The 20,386-nt window shown below is 40.3% G+C and overlaps 1 protein-coding gene across 1 annotated transcript; it reads left to right on the top strand.

Annotated features, from left to right (window-relative positions):
- Nucleotides 1-968: 968 nt before the first annotated feature.
- LOC145406595 (uncharacterized) lies at nt 969-18,834 on the top strand. The gene is made up of 7 exons (XM_080277670.1): nt 969-1,087; nt 2,902-2,956; nt 7,642-7,797; nt 8,959-9,273; nt 14,436-14,537; nt 15,187-15,306; nt 18,592-18,834. The coding sequence occupies exons 1-7, from the start codon at nt 969-971 to the stop codon at nt 18,832-18,834; spliced, it is 1,110 nt and encodes a 369-aa protein (XP_080133796.1).
- The last annotated feature ends 1,552 nt before the right edge of the window (nt 18,835-20,386 follow it).

Below are 20,386 nucleotides of genomic sequence, written 5' to 3' on the forward strand. Positions count from 1 at the left end.
AGAGATCTCTCATAATGAAGAAATTAGAAGCAAACTCCGTTAACCCCATCAGTAAATGACATCTTTTAATTTGGTCTTGCTGCTCCTAAACCATTATTATTACCATTATTATTAGTGAATTAGTGAAATCTCGTAGAGACAGAGATAATTTCTATGCGATCCTGTGGCTGTGCTGGTTCCATCGACACTGCAGTTTTCATAATTATTAATTGAGAAAAACGATTATAATCTTCATGAAACCTAATGCGCGTCCACACGTGTACTCAAACATATGTTGGCAACACAGCTGGGAACATGTTCAGGAACAGGTTTGCAGCAGCATTTCGACATATGTGTGCAAACATGTTTCAATGCAGCTTCGAACACTGGCAACAGAGGCGATGGGATAAGTGTGTCCATACCAGGCAGCTGAGACTTCATCGTGATGTTGCCAACATGATCTGGAAGCTTCTGCTCCCAGCATGATCGCAGCGTGTTCGTTACTGTGTTGCTTACATGTTGCCAAAACTTGTTTGAGCACACATGTGGATGCGCCCTTAAGTTTTCCTCCAAGTTAACTTGATTAATAATGATGATGAAACTCATGGCAATGACAATGGGTCACAGGACATATCTGTTTGAAGCCACCGCAGCTCCAGATAAATATATAGATAACAAGACAAACAAATGACCGATTCGTTATCACCACAAATCAAGAGGGAAAGCAGATTCGCGTTACAGTCTATATCTATTTCTACTTTACTGCTTGCAACAGATACCCATACAACTGCCTCATCCACATCCCACTAAGGTCCTAATATAATCCCCTCTCTACGATTCTCAACAAGATCATCATCATCATCATCATCATCATCACCATCCCAATCTCTGAATCAAGAAAACAGGAAACACATAAGAGCAAGAGTCTCATCATCATCAGAGTGTTCAGCGAGTATGGACATCGCTTGCACTAACTGTGGAAACCCGAGATGAACGACAAGCACCTCCCGGACCTGCGCGACGACAAATTAGGAAGCAGGCAAGCGGCGCGAGGCAGGGAGCAGAGAACGATGTGCCGCCCAGGACATCAGCACGACGGCACAGGCAGGCAGGCAGACAGGAAGCGAGGTTGAGGAGAGACAGCCAACCAAGGGGGTAAACACTGTCGCAATATAAACTAAAAATGCCAGCCTGCCTCTCCACATTTTCAGATAAGAGATCGAGTGGTGAGGCTGGATAGATTTTACTCGCATTTGACATTATTACAGTTGTGACTGCAACAGTGCTGTGGTTTAAGAAATACGACAGGCTACAGCTGCAACTGCAGGATTCTACAGTTGTGGTTTGATCGCGTGGTGAGGCTGGAAAAGTTTGTGCTTGTATTTTACGCTGTGACTACAACCTTGAATTCAAAAATACGACAGGATACACCTGCGTCTGTTGCTGCTGCTGAATTCTATAACTGTAGTTTCAGACAACAAGACTATAACTAGAAAGCACTCAGAGAGTTCTTACCTCCGCCACTGCCATTCCCATTAAAATGGATCTGGATCCCGATCCGTGGAGATATTGTGTAGAAAACAGAGGACCCGGATCCGCCCCCAAATTTAATAAATTGTTCCTTGACCCATGACCCACCTCTCAATTTCATTGAGAACTTTAGGAGATATTGTGCGGGATACCTAGGATCCGGATCCTGATTCAGATCATCCCCCATATTTAATAAATTCTTTCTTGGCCCATGACCCACCCTTCCATAAAATTTCATTGAAATTCATAGAGAACTTGTGGAGATATTGTGCGAGATACTCCGGATCTGGATCTGGATCTGCCTCCAAATTTAATCAGTTTTTTCTTGGACCATGGCCCACTCTTCCAAAAAATTTCATTGAAATTCACTGAGAATATCTGGACATATCGTGTGGACAAACAGACTAACATAGATGAATACATAACCTCCTCCAACTTCGGTGGCGGAGGTAACTACGACTACAAATATGGCTTTACAAATACGATAGGCTGCATCTCTGAATACAGTAGGCTATCCTATAAGAACTGCTTCAGAAATGCAACATAGAGAATTACAACTCTGACCTGCAGGCTTGTTTTATTAACTTTATAAATTGCCCACGAGGAACGTCATATTTCTTATTGATCCTTTGATTCTTTGTGGTATTATAATTTTGTGTGTTTTTAGTAATAATAAAAAACAGCGCTTAACTGAATTGCACCGACATTTGCGTGCATTGTTTGTTTTTCTGTCTGTTATGCACTGGAACACATAACTTGACAGCTCTGTTGAGCATTTCTGTGAATGATTCCTATAAGTCACTGATATCTAGTGTTTGGACAATGCAGTTCCAATCACTTGTCCATTGAAGTCACAAGTTCGTGATTCAGTGAGTAGCACATTTTGAAGGATGTGGCAATAATTACAAGCTCCTGTTAAGTTATCGTATACCCGGCTGAAAGACCCGAAACAACCACTTCACAATGGTCAGAATGTAATGCTACTTACACAGTCCCTCTTTTTCTAAAAAAAAAAGACTGCCAGTTCAAATACCAAGAATTCATAAGTGAAACTATACCTCCCGTGGATTTTTTTAAGCATTCCATCTTTTTCTACAAATAGTGACAGTTCAAACACCATGAATTTCAGTGCTAAACTGTACCTCCCATTGAAAGTCAACCTTCCTCTAGTTAACTAACTTCTTGTAAATGACGTTAACACTGTCATCATCGATTTTGATAATACGAGTGATGATACGATGATCACTAGTATTATATTTTTCTCCTACCGTAATTATTATTGACTAAAATTTCTGATACGGCCAAAAGCAAAATCTCTGATGTTTCTTCTACATGATAGTCGTTCTGCAAGCTGATGCAATGAACTCTACTTCAATTTGTGCACAATTGTAGCCCTGTGTTCAATGATATGGCACCTCCTCTTTTGGAAACTGGTAAATTAAAATTGGTAAGAATTACAGTACTTTAGGTTAGTGCATCATATTTCACCAATTTAATAGTAGTTCTTTTTGTCAGTTTCATATGGCTGCGCTGGAGGATGATAAATTAACCCAAGCGTCATTTATAACGTGATTAGTCTTTTAAGCTGGAAGGAAATACTGTCAGTGTTGTCCAGAGATGACTTTGAGATTATAGTTGGATGAAGTCCTGTTTTAGTATAAATTTAGTACTTCAGTCCCCTCTTTATCATTCCTTCTGCTACTGAAACTATAACCTCTGCTAGAACATTTTGTTGTTGGTATTCAGCCATGATTTTGATATGCGTAATCATGCCGAAGTCTTTGGCAAGTACGTGAGCCATTACATAGGAGAGTTATTTGGCAAACTTAGCACATTTGTAAAAATGGTCTGACCTGTGTATCTGTTTCATGATCCTCTAAATTAGACTATTTATTTATTAATCTACGCAGATTTACTAAACAAGCTCTAATACGTGTATTTGCTTTATGTGCGTATGTGTGTGTGTGGGGGGGTGAAGAGGGCTTAGCATACCTGTATTATATTAACTACAGTCGATGCTGATTCACCCATCGCCTCGTGTAGTGAACACTTGTTCCCTAATATAACCAACCCACTGCAGCTTTCGACAGACGACCAAGACGAGCAGGGCCAACCGAAATCAAATGAGCAAAGCCATCTAAACATAAAGCTTTTAGCTCATAGAACTGGACACAGGCGTTAAATGAATGGATTGCTTCTTTGTTTATCTCCTCCCTTCCCCCCTCCCCAGGACGACCATGGCCAGGCATATCATCAGAGGTATCGTGGTTGCCATGGCGACGCTGATGGTATTGTGTTTGTTTTCACCAACGCAAGGACAGGAGCAGTTCTACGAGAAATACGCTTTCACGAAGGTGAAATTAGCTGTAATTTATGAGTCATGTGCGCTCTCAGCTTGAATATTGCTCACCCTTGTGGAATGGATGTGGAGAAGTTGCATTAACACAACTAGACAAATTTCAGAACAAGGCTGTCAGAATTATGAACAACACTGCCATTACAAATAAACTACCTCCCCTGCAAGTAGGAAGGAATGTTGCCTCCCTTGCATTATTTTACAGATATTTTTATGGCAAATGCTCAGACGAAGTTGCGTCCATGGTGCCACCTCTCCATGCCTTCTCTCGTGCTACACGGGCATCTGGTAGCGCTCATGACTGGAATGTCACTCAGCCATATCGCAGAACTACTGCCTATCAGAATTCTTTCATTCCCCGAACTGCATCTCTTTGGAACTCGCTTCCCCAGAGTTGTTTCCCTCCAAACTTCAACCTACAGCTGTTCAAGTCTAACTGTTACAGATATTTTATGAACAGAGGACACCAGTAATCTGGTGTATGGATTATTTTTTTTATGCATTTGTTTTTCCTTCCTCTGTTCTGTTATTTAAAAAAAAAAATGTGGCTACAGCTTCAGACTCTGTGTGTGTGTGTGTGTGTGTGTGTGTGTGTGTGTGTGTGTGTGTGTGTGTGTGTGTGTGTGTGTGTTCTTATACTTCCCTTTACTGTCTTACCATTCCGCTCTTGTATTCACCGATCTCAACCATCCTTTCGCCTCTGTTTACTACTCTTCCGCCGCCATACTCATTTCAGTGTTTGCAGTGTTCATTTAATGTGTCCGTGGGTTCTGCCCACCTCTTGTTATTACAGGATAGTTATCGTAAGCTTTATAAGCTATAAGGTTACATTTTTTGCAAAGGACCTTGCCATTTTTTTCAAAATCTAAATTATTTACAATTATAAAACCACTGATGTCTGAGTTGACACAACTCTTACCCTTCTTAAAATTGTCTCCGTTTTCAGTGCTTTCATGTCAGTTTTTCAGCTAATTACTTCATAAAACTAGGACATTGGGAGGTTAACGTCAGCACATAGAGATTGATAGAAAAACAGACAGACATAGATAGATAGATAGGTATATAGATACATAGTCAGACACATAAATTGATAGGTAGACTGACAGATAGATAGACCTTTAGACAGATGCAAGGGCATCTCTAGGAGCGGCTTTATCCTTATGTTCCTCAATGCGATTTTCGGACGCGAAGTGATTCACTTTAGTTGACCTTAGCGACATGGAGAGTAATGAGGAGGATGGATGGTGAACTTGTTGATCGAAAGGCAATGATAGACTACGTGTGTGTGGATGAGCGAATGAGAAGACAAGTGTTGGATGCAAGGGTGTGGAGAGGGTGGGGGAATGGAGTCTCGGACCATCACTTAGTGATGGCCAAGGTAGAGCTGCAAAGAAAGTGGTTGAGGAGACGAAGGGGAAGACAGGAGGAAGCAGCTCCTGTGAGAAGAGTGGAGAAATTGCAAGATAGTGAGAAAATGACAGAGTATAAGAGCATAGTGGAAGAAAGATTGGGAAGGTATGAGCTAGAGCAGATGGAAGGGGAGGAAGACGTATGTAAGATATTCACGGAAGAGATAAGCGCAGCGTGTGAGGCGGTTTGTGGAGTGAGGAGGAGATGCAAGGGTGTGCAAGGGACAGCATGGTGGAATAATGAGGTGAAACGAGCTGTGGAACAAAAGAAGAAGGCATATAGTGAATGGTTGGCGAGTAGAGGTAGGGGAGAAGATGAGAGAGAGAAGAGAGAGGTATATGTGAGCAGGAGAAGGGAGGTTAAGAGACTGGTGAAGGAGAGTAAGAAGAAAGTGGATGAAGAGTTTGGGAGGAATCTGAGTGTGAAATGGAGGGAGAGTAAGAAATTGTTTTGGAAGGAGGTAAAGAAAGTAAGGCAGTGTGAAAGGGGAAATAGTAGGGAAGTGAAAGATAGGAATAATAGATTGTTGGTGGAGAAGAGAGAGAAATTGAGGAGATGGAAGGAGCACTTTGAGAAGTTGTTGAATGTAGAGATTGAAAGCAGTGTGAGTATAAGTGGTTGGGGAATGGCTGGGAGAAGAAGAGATGAGAGGAGGGAGGAAGAGATCAGTAGGTCGGAAGTAGTGGAAGCGATGAAGAAGATTAAGATGGGAAAGGCCCCAGGAATTGATGGAGTGTGTGGTGAAATGCTTAGGTATGGGGGTGAGATTGTTGTGGAGTGGATATGGAAGTTGTGTAGATTGGCTTGGGAAGAGGGAAGGGTTCCAGACGACTGGAAATCAGGTATAATTGTTCCTCTGTACAAAGGAAAAGGGGAGAGAGAAGTATGTGGTAACCATAGGGGTATTTGCCTTCTTAGTGTGACTGGTAAAATATATGGTAGAATACTCATTGATAGGGTTAGGCATATGACAGAGGAGCTAGTTGGAGAAGAACAAGGGGGATTTAGGAAGGGAAAAGGGTGTGTAGATCAGATATTTGTTCTAAGATGTTTAGTGGAGAGGTATCTAGAGAAGGGAAGGAAAGTGTATGCTGCCTTCATGGACTTGGAGAAAGCTTATGACAGAATAGATAGGCAAGGTATGTGGAAGGTATTAAGAATATATGGAGTGGAGGGGAAATTGTTGAGTGCTGTGAAGAGTATGTACGAGGGAGCTAGGGCTACGGTGCGAGTGGATGGTGAGCTGAGTGAGTTCTTTGATCTCAATGTGGGACTGAAACAGGGGTGTGTGATGTCTCCATGGCTGTTTAATATATATATGGATGGGGTTGTAAAGGAGGTGCAAGGTAGGGCAGTGGATGTGGGGTGGCCCTAATGAATGAGGGTGAGATTTGGAAGCTTCCGGTGTTGCTGTTTGCTGATGATACAGTATTGTTGAGTGAAGATGAATGGGAGTTGCAAGGTTTGGTGAATGAATTTGGGACAGTGTGTAGGAGGAGGAAGCTGAAAGTTAATGTAAACAAAAGTGAAGTTATGGTGTTTGAGAGGAATGAAGTCACAGAGTGTGCAGTGAGGTTGGATGGTGAGGATATGGAGAATGTGAGTGCATTCAAGTACTTGGGTAGTGTGATGAGTAAGGATGGAACTTTGGGGGATGAAATACGTGAAAGGGTACAGCAGGGAAGAAAGGTTGTTGGTACACTGAAAGCAGTGATGAGAAATAGGGAGGTGAGTATGGAAGTTAAGAAGTCACTGCATGACGGTATTGTGATCCCTACCCTGACGTATGGAAGCGAGGCGTGGACCTTGCAAGAGGGGAACAAGTCAAGAGTGAGAGCAGTAGAAATGAGTTACTTGAGAGGAGCATGTGGAGTGACGTGGAGGGACAGGTTGACGAATGAAGAAGTGAAGGAACGTTGTGGGGTAGATGTGGATGTGGTTGAAAAGATTAGGAGAAATACACTGAGGTGGTTTGGACATGTGGAAAGAATGGAGAATGAAAGACTGACTAAGAGGGTGTATGTAGGTGAGGTGGAGGGAGGGAGAGGGAGGGGTAGACCAAGGATGAGGTGGAGGGATGGAGTTGAGAGGTATATGAGGGAGGGGGTGAGTTGGGGGAGGGGAGTCAAATGGTGGGTGACAGAGTGACTTGGAGGCGTTTTGTCTGCGGCCACCCTTTGCGGGATTAGGGCGTCGGGCTGTAGATAGATAGATAGATAGACTTTAGCCAAGGCATGCCACACCATACCATACCAAGCAACACCACACCATATGAACTTCCCATACCACAGCTAACCAAGGTCATTAAGCAAAGGTCTCTGTAGCTTTGGCATCTAACCTAGTCTAACCTAACTTATTCAACGCAGGTGATGGAACACTGCCTGGGTGGTGACGTATACCACCACTACCTAACCCAGGTGACTGATGCCATCCGGTATTGCGCCACGCAGCCCCAAACACTGCTGCTGGCGGCACGAGATTCCTCGTACACACCGTACGGATACTCGTCATTTGGTGAACAGGCAAGTTGACAGTGAAGGTTCCTTTTTTTTTCCACTTTATCTTATTTTGGTTTGTATTGGAAAAATGAACTCGGAAGTCGATTTTTTTATGGGAATAAAGGAGCACTGATTTTTAGTGAACACTTGAATTGTCTTTGTTTTCTAACCCAGCCAGGAGTATAGTTTCACGCTCTAACATTATAGCCTGTCCAATGCCATATGATTATATTAATTTGTGAGAATTCCTAGAAGTCAGACGGTTGAGAAAAGAAAGAATTACCCTTTCACTGCCTTTGGCCTACTTTATATTTAAGCCAACAACAGGCGACTGTTTCGCTGCGAGATAGAGAATTAATGTTGACGATCTTTTATACGACATGATATTTAAATTAAGATAAATCGCCTAGATGTGTATAGTACGCTGACGGCAGGATGATTGAATGGCTGATTTCAGATCTGTGTTAGGTTACATTTCCTTAAAATACATCTTATGCGGTTAGTACACGTCCATTACCAAGTGGCCTTTGTATTACTGGAAACAATCTCTTTGTGCACTAGATCTACTAACGTATTCTACTCAGGCACACACCATACGACTATGTTCGGCTGAGAGAGAGCCTGGCCGTCAAGGCCCTAAAACTTATCCAGCGTAACCCTTTTGCTGCCTCAGACGACATATTTATGTATTTCTTTCACGCTAACGTAAAACAATTTTGTTCAGCCAAGGGCACTGTTGTTAGAGAGTTAATGGGTACAGTCTTTTACATGGAAATACATTTAAATAAGCATTATTTCCTAAAATCTTTAACTAATTGGAAAAGTACATTAATTTGAAACTGGCTCAAGAATTTGACAAATTATTTTACTGTTTCCATATTCTGCTTATGAAGTCAGTACACTTTAGTTTTCTTCTCAAGCATTATAATACTGAAATTTCATGTACAGTATATGGTGAATCATGACCGTAATGCGCATAAACTAGTTACCATATATCATATTATGGTAATTATTTCTTTATATCCTACTAGCAAGACCAAACAAAACACTTTATGGTGCGTAGAGTATTTATGTACCGTATGTATAGTTATTAATTACCAGATACACCACGATGATGAAGATAGTGATAATGACAATGATGATTATGCTGATGATAATGATTTTCTTTCACAATTTTTTTCACAGAACCAACAGAACCCCTATCCACAGTCGTCCGGCACCTACTACCCTGGAACCTCATCCGTTCAGAACTCCCGCGTCTTATACGAAGCCTCACCCTTCGACCAAAACCGCCCCAGTTCTCGTCCATCACGCCCATATGGCCCAACTCGCCCAATGCCTCGTCCAATCCGCCCAGTACCTGTCCCAACCAGTCCCCAACGCCCAGAGAACCCTTACATCACTAGCCGAAATGGATTTATGGACCGGACAAGTTACGGGTTCAACAACGACGACCTGGGCAACAGAGATGTGCCTATATATCGTCCTTACAACCAGCAGGTAAAATCTTAATTTACCTTTTCAGGACAACGAGGCTTTTTTTTTTCTGATTGCCAAACAGATTATTTTGATTTAATTTCGGAAAGGTCGATAGTACTGAAGGAGTAAATGAAGGCTATATTACACTCTTCCATTTTGAAAAGGCTCTTCTAAAATAAATAAATAAATATCTGGAGGTAACGTATGAAATATGAAGGCAACATACGAGTATATGTATATTTTTAGGTAGTAGGTCGTTAACATTACATATGAGGTGATTTACTGCCGTTAATATTTTAAATATTTCCGTTATCAATGAATCAATTTAAATGAAATTTGGTGTTTAATTTCTTCATCGTATTACAATTTATCCACAGTTACACCAAGATTTGAAAGCGGTCTCATTCAGCGTTTAAACATTATTGATTCTGGCTCTCTATAATAGTGAATTTTCGGAGCAATCATATATATATATATATATATATATATATATATATATATATATATATATATATATATATATATAACTAGATACATTACATATACAAAGTAACCTAACGAAAGTTCTGAGAAAAAAGTAATGAAATGTCACCCATTAAATAATGTATTGTCATTATAAATAAAAAGATCATCTTTCTAAGTATATACACAATACTTTCCTACAACCGCTTCCCATTGATATGATATTTTAGTCTAAAAATCTCTGTAGAGACACTTAAGAATATTACGTACATAATTATAAAGCACGCCACTAAAAATATTTCGTTAATTAAAACTAACATACTTAACCGATCAAATTCCTGATGACATTCTTAAAATGTAGGCTATTATAAAAGACATTAAATAAAATATATCTAAAACCATATCTACACTAGTGGGACTACGACTCCCTAGCAGTTAGCACTACAAGGTACGACGCTCCTCGTGACATTGTACCTATAATATTCTAGATTTTATAACATTTAAGCCATTAGCTGATATTGGCATGCAATATTTATCTTCAGATAAATTTTGCACATAAATAATAAATAGGCCAAAAAGTAATACTGGCAATTTAAACTTTATCAATGAAGATTTAGATTTAAGTAATCTTTTATGGTAGCGTGCCTGATGGAGGGCCAGGTGATGTCTCAGATGTAGCTGTTCACACACCTCCGTGGCCTCGTGGCTGCTGCTATAAGAAGGACCTCCAACAATTATCTTAAAAGCGTTTGGTACAGCTGCCTCAAAAGTACGAAATATTTATGACTTACAGGCTTTAGGGTTATTCCAAAGGTTAAGCCCATATTCTGGTTTACAATAAGAATTATCCATCCATCCATCATCCAATCCTACGTTACTCCATAAGGAGAGTAGGAGCCCGGGGCTAGGCAAGTTAGTCCTGACTTTTAAGACGAGAGTGACCAGCCTCACTCATCCCTGAGTGACATTAAACGAGCAGTAAATTACAACCATCCCTTGGATATAAACCTTCACCGGCTCAATCCGATTGGAGTGCCGTAATTACCCACTAAACCACCAGGCGCCAAAATCTGGTTATATGGTTACCACCCAGCGTAGTAAATGGTTTCCTGGTGTACAGGAAACTATTTGGTTTGTCACTCAGTGTAGAGCCACCCACAGGTAGAGGGAAGAGGAAAGAATGAAGGAAAGAAAGACAGAAGAGGGAGTGTACAGTCACCCGTAGGCAGAAAGACGAGGAAAGAATGAAGGAAAGAAAGACAGAAGAGGATGGAAGGAAAGAAGGATGGAGGAGAGGAAAGGGCAGACACCCGAGAGCAGCACTACATCGAGTGAGTGGATGGCGAGAGCCCCCACCTACCACAGTAGCGGTATCAACATGCTTTTAATATCTAAAAATGCTATTAAAGTTAGCATAATTTTTTTTTACATTTGAAACTCCACATCTCTCATCCTGTAGAGAGCAATGTGTCCCAGATATTTATATTCAGTAACAACATGAAAGGTATCACCTGCTAAGTTAATTGTATTATATTATGTCATAACACTGTAAAGCTTTTTGGGGGTGGACCTACGAAAAATTATACATTTAGTCTTGGTCTTATTCATTTTCATATCATGACTCAATAATTCACTCTTCAATAGCATATAAAGTATTTCTAAATCATTTAAAGAATTACTTAGCAAAAAATGTCATCGGCATATGTAAGTAAGTTTAGTTTTCCCTAGCATACAACCTTTATCAATGTTGGAAATATTTGTTACAATACTCTCAACATATAATTTGAATTAGAAAGGAGAAAATATGCCACCTTGTCTTATCCTTGTTTCTACAAGATGAAAGGTGCCATGAAGCTCCTCCCGCACAACATTTACATACTGGTTACTAAGGTAGTGCATCAATAAAAGCACTATGTCAACAGGAACTCCACGAACTGAAAGTGTCTTACCTAGCAAAAAATGATTCACAGTATCAAAAGCCTTGGAGAGATCGACAAACAGTGCCACTCCGGTGCCTTTATTTAAGTATATTCATGCATAATCTCTTTCAGTAAATAACAAGCATCTCCAGTTGACACACCCTTTCTAAAACCAAACCGTCATTTATCAATGAAAACTTTTTCTTCCAAAAGTCCAGCAGGCGAATCTCTATTATTTTTAGTAAACATGATGACTGCATCACAGGTCTATATTTTACCGACTCAAAAATGTTGCCTCACTTATCCTTGAGAGGTGGAGTAATATTACCTTTAAGCATACTGGCTGGAATACAATATGAATAAAACATGGATGTACAAACTTTGATAAGATAGTTTAAAAAATCATCAGATGAATTTTTTATTAAAACAGAGTTTACACCATCATGTCCCATGCCGTTTTTTAAATTACTTATTGCTCTGCGAAGAGAATAAGCAGAAATTCTGAGGTGCATCTTATGCCTCACTGCCCATTCATTCTTAAGCAAGTTAAGAAACCTGTGTTCTTCCCATGCATCATCATTATAATTACCCATAAATTTCCTTGCGAAAATATTCACGATTCTATCTTTAATACATTCTCCATCAATAATATTAGCCTTCTTATACTGTACTTCCTTTTCCTAATATTAACCTCTTTCCAAATCATTCTATTATCTTTTAAATCAAACTTTTCAGCGACTGACCTACATGTTTCCTCGTGCTCAGCTTTCTTACATTGTTTTAAGCTGTTCTTTAAAATGGTTCGATACTGCTTCACTTCTTCATAGTCAGTGCCTTCTCTTTGTGTTCCATTCCCAACCCATCTTAAGAAACAGTCTTGAGCAATCTTATAATTCGACTTGACTCTTCGATTCTAGCCTGGAATTACGTTATACTTATTAATTTCAATATATCTTTTTCTTATAAGTCTGAGATGCAAACATAATTTCTTCACATATATTGCTATACATGTTATTAATCCATGCCAGATGTTCTGGGTGGTAGTAGTAGTAGTAGTAGTAGCATCAGTAGTAATTGCTGTTGTTGTTGTTGTTGTATCAGCAGCAACAGCAGCAACAACAACAGTAGTAGTTGTTGTAGTAATTGTTCTTAGAGTATTAGTATTAGTATTAGTAGTAGCAGCAGCAGTAGTAGTAGTAGTAGTAGTAGGCTAGTAGTAGTAGTAGTAGTACCGGTAGTAGTAGTAGTAATAGTAGTACCGGTAGTAGTAGTAGTAGTAGTGGTAGTAGTAGTGGTAGTAGTAGTAGCAGTAGTAGTAGTACTGGCAGTACTAGTGAAGTAGTAGTAGCAGTGGCAGTAGTAGTAGTAGTAGCAGCGAATGGGAATCCATTCTACAACATGCACTGACATAATCATCAGAGTGATATCTGCCCTCCGTCCCCTATTTTCTAACCTTTATAAGCTTAGGAGAAGGGCTGACCCTTCCTAAAAATAATGGTGGAAAATTTTATATGGTGGACGACATTATCAAGGAACCAAACGAACTAACCTCAGAATTTCGTTGAAATCCGTGTGCTCAGTTTCCCCTATTCCTGTAGCTTTTATTTTTGGGAGGGGGGCTGGCCCCTCCAAGAATCACGAGGGGGATCACGTTCCTCAAATATCGCATTACGGATGAGAATCCATAGCACAGTATGTAGTATAATATCAAACCCATATCTGTCCTTTCACCGTTTCTGAGAATTCTTGATGAGTCGAGTGGGGACCGACCTCCCCTAAAAATCATAATTGGAAAATTGTATATAGTAGAAGTCTTCGGGGTAACCAGACGAATTCGCCCGGGAAGTTTAATTCAAATCCATCTAGTAGTGCAGGAGGAGTTAAGGCACAAACACACAGACGGACAGACACAGGCACAGACTGAATCTCTTGCAACGGTTTAGGGAGAGTTGCCGAAAATAATGACATCTTGTTTCGCAGGACTGATGAAGGCTAGTCCAAAATGAAACTCTAATTGTACTGCAAGTCTTATTACTCATTTGATATTAGATTTGCTAATAATTTTCGACAATCATCTGGAAGTAATTTGCAGGTTTTCACGTTCGGTTAAGGCTTCAGGCCACAGAAAACGATCAACTGTGTCATGGTCAAAAACAGTATGAGGGTTCCCTATGAGAATAAAATGTCGGTACAGTTTACTGACTGACAAAAATTCAGTAATATATGAGCAAAGTTTAAAAGGCTTGACATCACAATATAGTCCAACCAGATCTAATCCAGTCTAACGTCACCATAACTAACCTAGGCAGATTTAACCACACCTAGCCCAAACTAACCTCATCAAAGTTATTAATCAAGCTTAAAGCAGCCCAATCTTACCAATATTAAAACTTAGCCTCAGTCCAACCCAATCGAATCTCAGCAACCCTACTAAGGCAACCTCAGTGTAATCCTACCTTGCCTTACCTTACCAAACATAGCAAATTAACGTAACATAACTTCACATAATCTTGCAAACTAACAAACCATAACCTGTGCGAACTCTCTCTCTCTCTCTCTCTCTCTCTCTCTCTCTCTCTCTCTCTCTCTCTCTCTCTCTCTCTCTCTCTCTCTCTCTCTCTCTCTCTCTCTCATCGTAACCTGTATACCTTTTTTATTTATCTATACCTTGTTTTCTTTTCTTCTCCCTTCCTTCCTAATTTTGCATCTATATTTACTTTTCTCCTTGGCTTCTCTCTTCATTTTCTAATTTTATTTCCACATCCATCAAATTATTAACATTCCTTACTCGGCTTCCTACAGACGGGGCGCCAACTGTGGGACGCTGACAGCATCGTGACCGCCGCCAACAGGTTTAACGCCGCCACGAGTAACTTCACGTGTGTCCTGGCTGCCATCAACGCTGTGAGAGAGGGAGGGGAGTGTGGAGGGGGGAAGGAATTGGAAAGGAGAGAGAGCAGAGGAGAAAATGAGGGTTAAAGAACAGAAAGAGGAGAAAATGTGAGGTGGGAAAGAGGGGAAAGAAAGGAGAGGAGGAAAGAGAGAGGAGTAGGTAAACTAAGAGGGAAGAGAAGAAAGCGAAGAGAAGAGAGAGAAATATGAATGGAAAAAACAGACACAAGTGGCTACAACAAAATTTCCTCCTGTAATTTATATTGGCTGATATTTAAATGGGCGCCATAACGAAGTTTAGTTCATCGTTCACGTCACAAGCTATTGATAAGTAGGTAACAATTATCTTACATTTCGGAGGTGTCAAACTAATGAAGGAAGATTCGAATCCATTACATTGTTTAGGTTAAGATTTCCTAGAGTTTTGACAAGGTTTTGAGATTGTTTATCGCAACTATATATTATTCCTGAATACAAAGTATGTAGCAATAATTGAATAACAGCTGTATTCGTCTTCAGATAAATGCTATTCATCACCAGTTAATTTAACAGCAGCTAATATCGTAATGTAGTTAATACAGCAAAGTAAAAAACAAGATACCGGTCAAAGGCCAAAGGTGCTGCGAGCTATGGTATTGTAAGTGTGTGTGTTGTGTTGCAGATTGACAATGACCTGAGTGTTAAGGTGGACTCCTTCGCCAACTACTACTACTCCTTACCGATGGACGGGTCACTCCGCCATGACCTCATCCAGGGCGTCCACCTTTGCACTACCATGACGGTACGATTTTAATCCTTCACCTTTACTGCTATTTTATGAAGCTAATAAATGATACCGGATGATGCATACCATCATTTTAATTACATATAATTATGAAGTGGGGATGTCAGGATCAAGGTATATTGATGTCTCATTTACAAAACACTCCCATCTCTCATTCTGTGTGTGTCGTGGATGCAACAAAGTTGTTTGCAACACATAAGCACTGCGTGGTGGGGTGATCACATTCAAAAGAAACCATAGAAATAGGATGTCCATCCTCACCATTTCCACCTCGCTTAGTTGCCCGTTACAATATGACAGTGAGTGAGTATTGGCTATTCTTCCCAGTCTCATGCACAACCCGTACACCTCACCCTTCCTCAGACCATTACTACCGCCAGGGGAATAACATCTTCCGTCTGATCCCAACAATAACCTGCCTAGTATGTTTACACGTGACTAGCATAGCTCCACTAATCACTGGGATGCACACGCTTGTTCGCCACAGCAAAACAGTGTTCAGGAATAGTAACAGATGCACCACATTCGCCTCCCTTTAACTTTGTTATACCTGTGCACATTACGTAAAAAAAAATCGATTTTGTGAGCCAATGAAAGAGGTACTAGGTAATCACTGTTTATTTGTTCTCATTCTGATTTGTCGAACGTGGCCTCTCTCTCAGTGTCTGTTTATGTGCTTCTATCTTTCTGTTTTTATTCTTTTCAGCATCCACTTGTGCAGGCAGTTCGTTTCCTTGAGTCCAATGATTGCATATTTTCCTAGGTTTATTACTGACGCGCATGTGCAGTTCTGCCATTGCGGCGTAACCACATCCTGTGTTGGCGAATGGCTGGAATGTTTATGTGTTACTCGGTTCATATGTAGGCGGGACTGGTTATTGCTGCATATGAAGCATGGGCAGGGGAAAGTTGGAGAATGTGATCAGTTGATGTCATTAACCCCTTACGGGATTAAGGCATCTGACTATAAACAAATGGTAATTAACCTCTTAAGACCGGTGACGTCCTTGTATAGGTTATTTTTGTTGCTACCAGTCGACTTCATTCAATTTTAGAACTCTTTGGTTGTGAATGGTTTGATGACGGCCATACCTAATCCCAGTAGCTCGAAACGTCTCCTTAAAGCTAAACTGAATAGTCTGCAGATGAAAAGAATTAAAAATTGGCGACGTCAGTCTGAAGGTATTGATGTACACCTGTCTGAACTGATAAAGCTATATTATCATGTTTACTATCTCGTAGGTGTAGTGAGCTTCGTGGCGGTCTCCTTCTTAGCGTTTTCCTTGCATATTACACCATGAAATTTTATTTTATTTATGTCTTTTTACCATTGCATAGTTTGGATTGGTGATTGCAAAAGGACACCGAGGTGTAATATGAAAAAAAAAAAATGAGGGAGATGTGTAACGAAATCTCCTTAGCCAAAGAGCATAGGACGGAACATGAGTAGCGTGAAGGGTAGCTTGATCTCCGTCGTTTTCATGTAGCTAATGCCAGGTCAAAGTTTCTGACTGGAAGGGTTAGAGTTAGTCTTCAGTAACACCTTCAGTACCAAAGACCTTTCATAAGACGAACAAAATAAAACGGCAGCATCATGAATCAACTAAGTACAAACACATCACTGGATTGAAGAGATGACTTGTTAGAATAATAGAAACCCTTGAAATGCACCAGATATTAAGACGAAGACGAAGAAGAAAAGAAGAAAGAAAAGAAGAAGAAGAAGAAGAAGGGGAGAGAGAGAGAGAGAGAGAGAGAGAGAGAGAGATTTAGTCATACATCAAGCCATGGTGTACCCGCGCGTTTGTGTCCTGTGTCCAATTACCTGTACTACGATGGAGTCCTGTGTATGTTTTACGGACTCAGATGATTTGATTAAACTATGCAATATTTAGACCACTCATGTAACTCTGGTGAGGCTGGAAGAGAAACTGAAACGACCTCCGTTAAACTCCTCCACTACGAGAGGTCTCTCCAGAATTAAGAAAACAGTCAAGTGACAGCAAAAACGAAAAAAAAAAAAAAAAAAAGTCCCGTAGCTGAATTCGAGTTGCTCCCGATACTTTTTTTTTTTTTTTTTTTCCCAGCCAGAGGACGTCGTTTATGGTTTACACAGACTACTGTAATATAAATTTACTCAGCACAAAAGAACACCTTGGTACTGAAGGGTATATCTAACTTCTCCATTTCGAAAAAATCTCTCGAGCTGCGTATATTGTCTAAGGGTAGCAAAGATTAATCTTAAAAGGAATATAACCGTAGTTAAGTCCAGTATAAACAATTTCACCACAACATAGACCTTGACTGTTCTATTCTGGCTACCAACATACTATTTACTTATCTTTGGAGTGACTTTCGTGCTCTAAAGGTTACGATTTACCGCCACAGTCGCGCCACAACATTAAACTTTAATCTTACTGCCTGCAGCATTCTTGGACCAGTAAGACTCTCGGATAATGTTTCTCCCTTGTTACTGTTCACCAAATGCTACAGCTGGGGACCTGGATGTAAAATTAAACCTTTACGTGTTGTATTCTTGGGCAAGACAGTGATTGTGCAAAGAAGTTACTTGTCTACATTAATGAGCCTCGTGTAATTGATGGACATTAATGTAAACCTTTGTCTCTCATTTTTTTTTTTTTTACCTGCACTAAGATTTTCTGGATACGCCTGGTGAAAGGGTGGATATGCTTGAATAACTGTATACTTGCAAGTTACATTTGTTTCATTGTGTTCTGACACCTTAGTAGTCTGGTAACAAAAGACTTAGGCGGAGGTGGTTGTGTTAACACACTGTGGTTCGATTGCAGGTGGCAGCCTGAGGATTTTCTACCACCTAAAGTTCTAAAGGCTTTCGGGGACACAGGATGGTCCCCTACGGTTAAATCCCTTCAGTTTGAAGACGTATTATTCATTTATTCTTGCCATCTCCGGGCTATTTTGTTAAGCTTTTGAGAGTCTTTTTTTTTAACTGGAACCTTGAACATGAGAGATCTTTCTAAAGCTGAATGAAAACATTAGGAGGTAGCAACAGTGTGCTAATAAAATATTTCATCCGACAGAAGAGGTAAAAAAATTAGGATCACGGTAGCGTAGACAATGCCTTCCTATTTACGGACCTTCCTGAGTGAGAGTGGGATAGTATAGGTATGACTGCAACAGAAACGTTTAGAACTGTGCAAAGTTTATTTAATTTCTGGTCGCACACTGTTTTTTACAGGTCAGGTGAGGTTCGTGATAGTCTGCAGGAACTTATTAATCCTTTTCCTCCCTCACTCACAGGACTGCCTTCGTGCCGACCAGACGGGCATTCCCCTCCCCTACAACCTCCAGCGCACTCTGGCTTTCCTCAAGTGCGAGCGCCGGACCCGACTCACCTCCTGCCTCAAACACGACATCCGCAAGAACCTGGAACACTTCGACGTGAGGGCCCTGCCAGACGACGGCGGCAAGACAGACGCAGTGGACAAATTGGTGGCCATCCTAGTAGGCTCAGTTGCTAGTGATGATCTAGAAATTTACTAGGAGTGCAGCTTTATTGGTGGTTTACCAATGATGTAGTTAAGGATCTCTCGCAAACTGGCAATATAAGTCTTACACTCATCAGAATTTCAAGCTAATGTTTTGCTCAACTTTCAAGGAACTTCATATCAGTTATTGATACAGCTTTATCAGTTACGCAGCTAGGAATCTTTCATACAACAGCCTAGAGTCTCAAATCAATTTACAAAAACTTCGACGTATAACCTTATTCATTTCTCATAAGATCCAGGCGCTCACTCTCGAGAATCTCAAGTCCTTCATTTCCCAAACGACCTAGAAATTCATTTCAACAAGAATTTCGACCTTACAAATGTCTGACAGCCTATAGTGCCTAGTCATCGCGAATCCCATTCTTATACCTTCAAAATTATCAGTTTTCAAAATGACCTTATAGCACGTTCAGTCATAACTTAGGTTTCCCCCTTTCTCCTCGACTTCCTTGGATGACCCTTTAGTTCACTGGACGTCTGAGGTTCGGAATTAACCAAGTGAAAGTACAACCAGTCTGATTGTTTCTGTGTAATCAAAACAAAGTTTCATTAGTCTCAAACGCGATTTCAAGACGGTGTAAATGAACTAATTAAAGCAACTGTATACCGCTACATCGTCCCTAGCCAATCCCTCATACAGCGATTCTCGAATAAGCACTCTCTTCAGTCATTTTATAACCGTAGCCATCTGTATTAGCACATCGTTAGTTTATTTAGTATCTGTCTCGCCGCCTGAATACCTGTCTTTCAGTAACCATCGAATATTAGTTTATCATCCCCATCAGTACGGCGACATATCTGCTTTATTCTTGCTACCACCAGACGATTTTCTTCAGCTTCGGAAGAGATCCCTAATAAGAATTAATGAAGGCCGATTACTTTTACCTGTCCGGTTCGATAAGTTATCCTGAGCTGAATATATTCCCCTCTAAATGGCAAGAGTACTGTGGAAAAATGCGTCTTCGGACCGAAAGGGTTACGTATTTATCTCTCACCCTAAATATCCACCTTTCAATAGCCATCTAAAACCAGTTTATTTAATACTATGTTTTACTCTGAATATCCGTCTTTCAACAACCATCTCATATTCGTCTATCAAATGCTTATTTCTCTGTCCGATGATCAATGAATCTTTCAATCACCATTTTCACTTAAGTTCGTTACGCATGTATTTTTCAATGAATATTTGTCTTTAAAAAATCATACCAGATTAGTTTCTTAATTATTTGTCTCTCGTTCTGTATAACTGTTTTTCAAAAAAAAAGTGTCATGAATTCATGTACGATGTACTGTACATAAATATGTACTCCAGGAAAAAAAAGAAAAAAAGATGCATATGACTTTAGAATAAGAGGAGGAGGAGGAGGAGGAGGAGGAGGAGGAGGAGGACGACGACGACGACGACGACGACGACTACGACGACGACGACAACGATGATGATGATGGTGATGATATTAGTAATAAACAATAGTGAAGAACCAACAGCTATTTTAGTACTTACAGCCTCGGTTAAACGAACACGTGTCCTCCAACAGGTTCCCAGT

Source organism: Coenobita brevimanus, chromosome 71, assembly GCF_032717465.1.
Source record: "Coenobita brevimanus isolate Jiangsu-jjx chromosome 71, ASM3271746v2, whole genome shotgun sequence".
Lineage (NCBI taxonomy): Eukaryota > Metazoa > Arthropoda > Malacostraca > Decapoda > Coenobitidae > Coenobita > Coenobita brevimanus.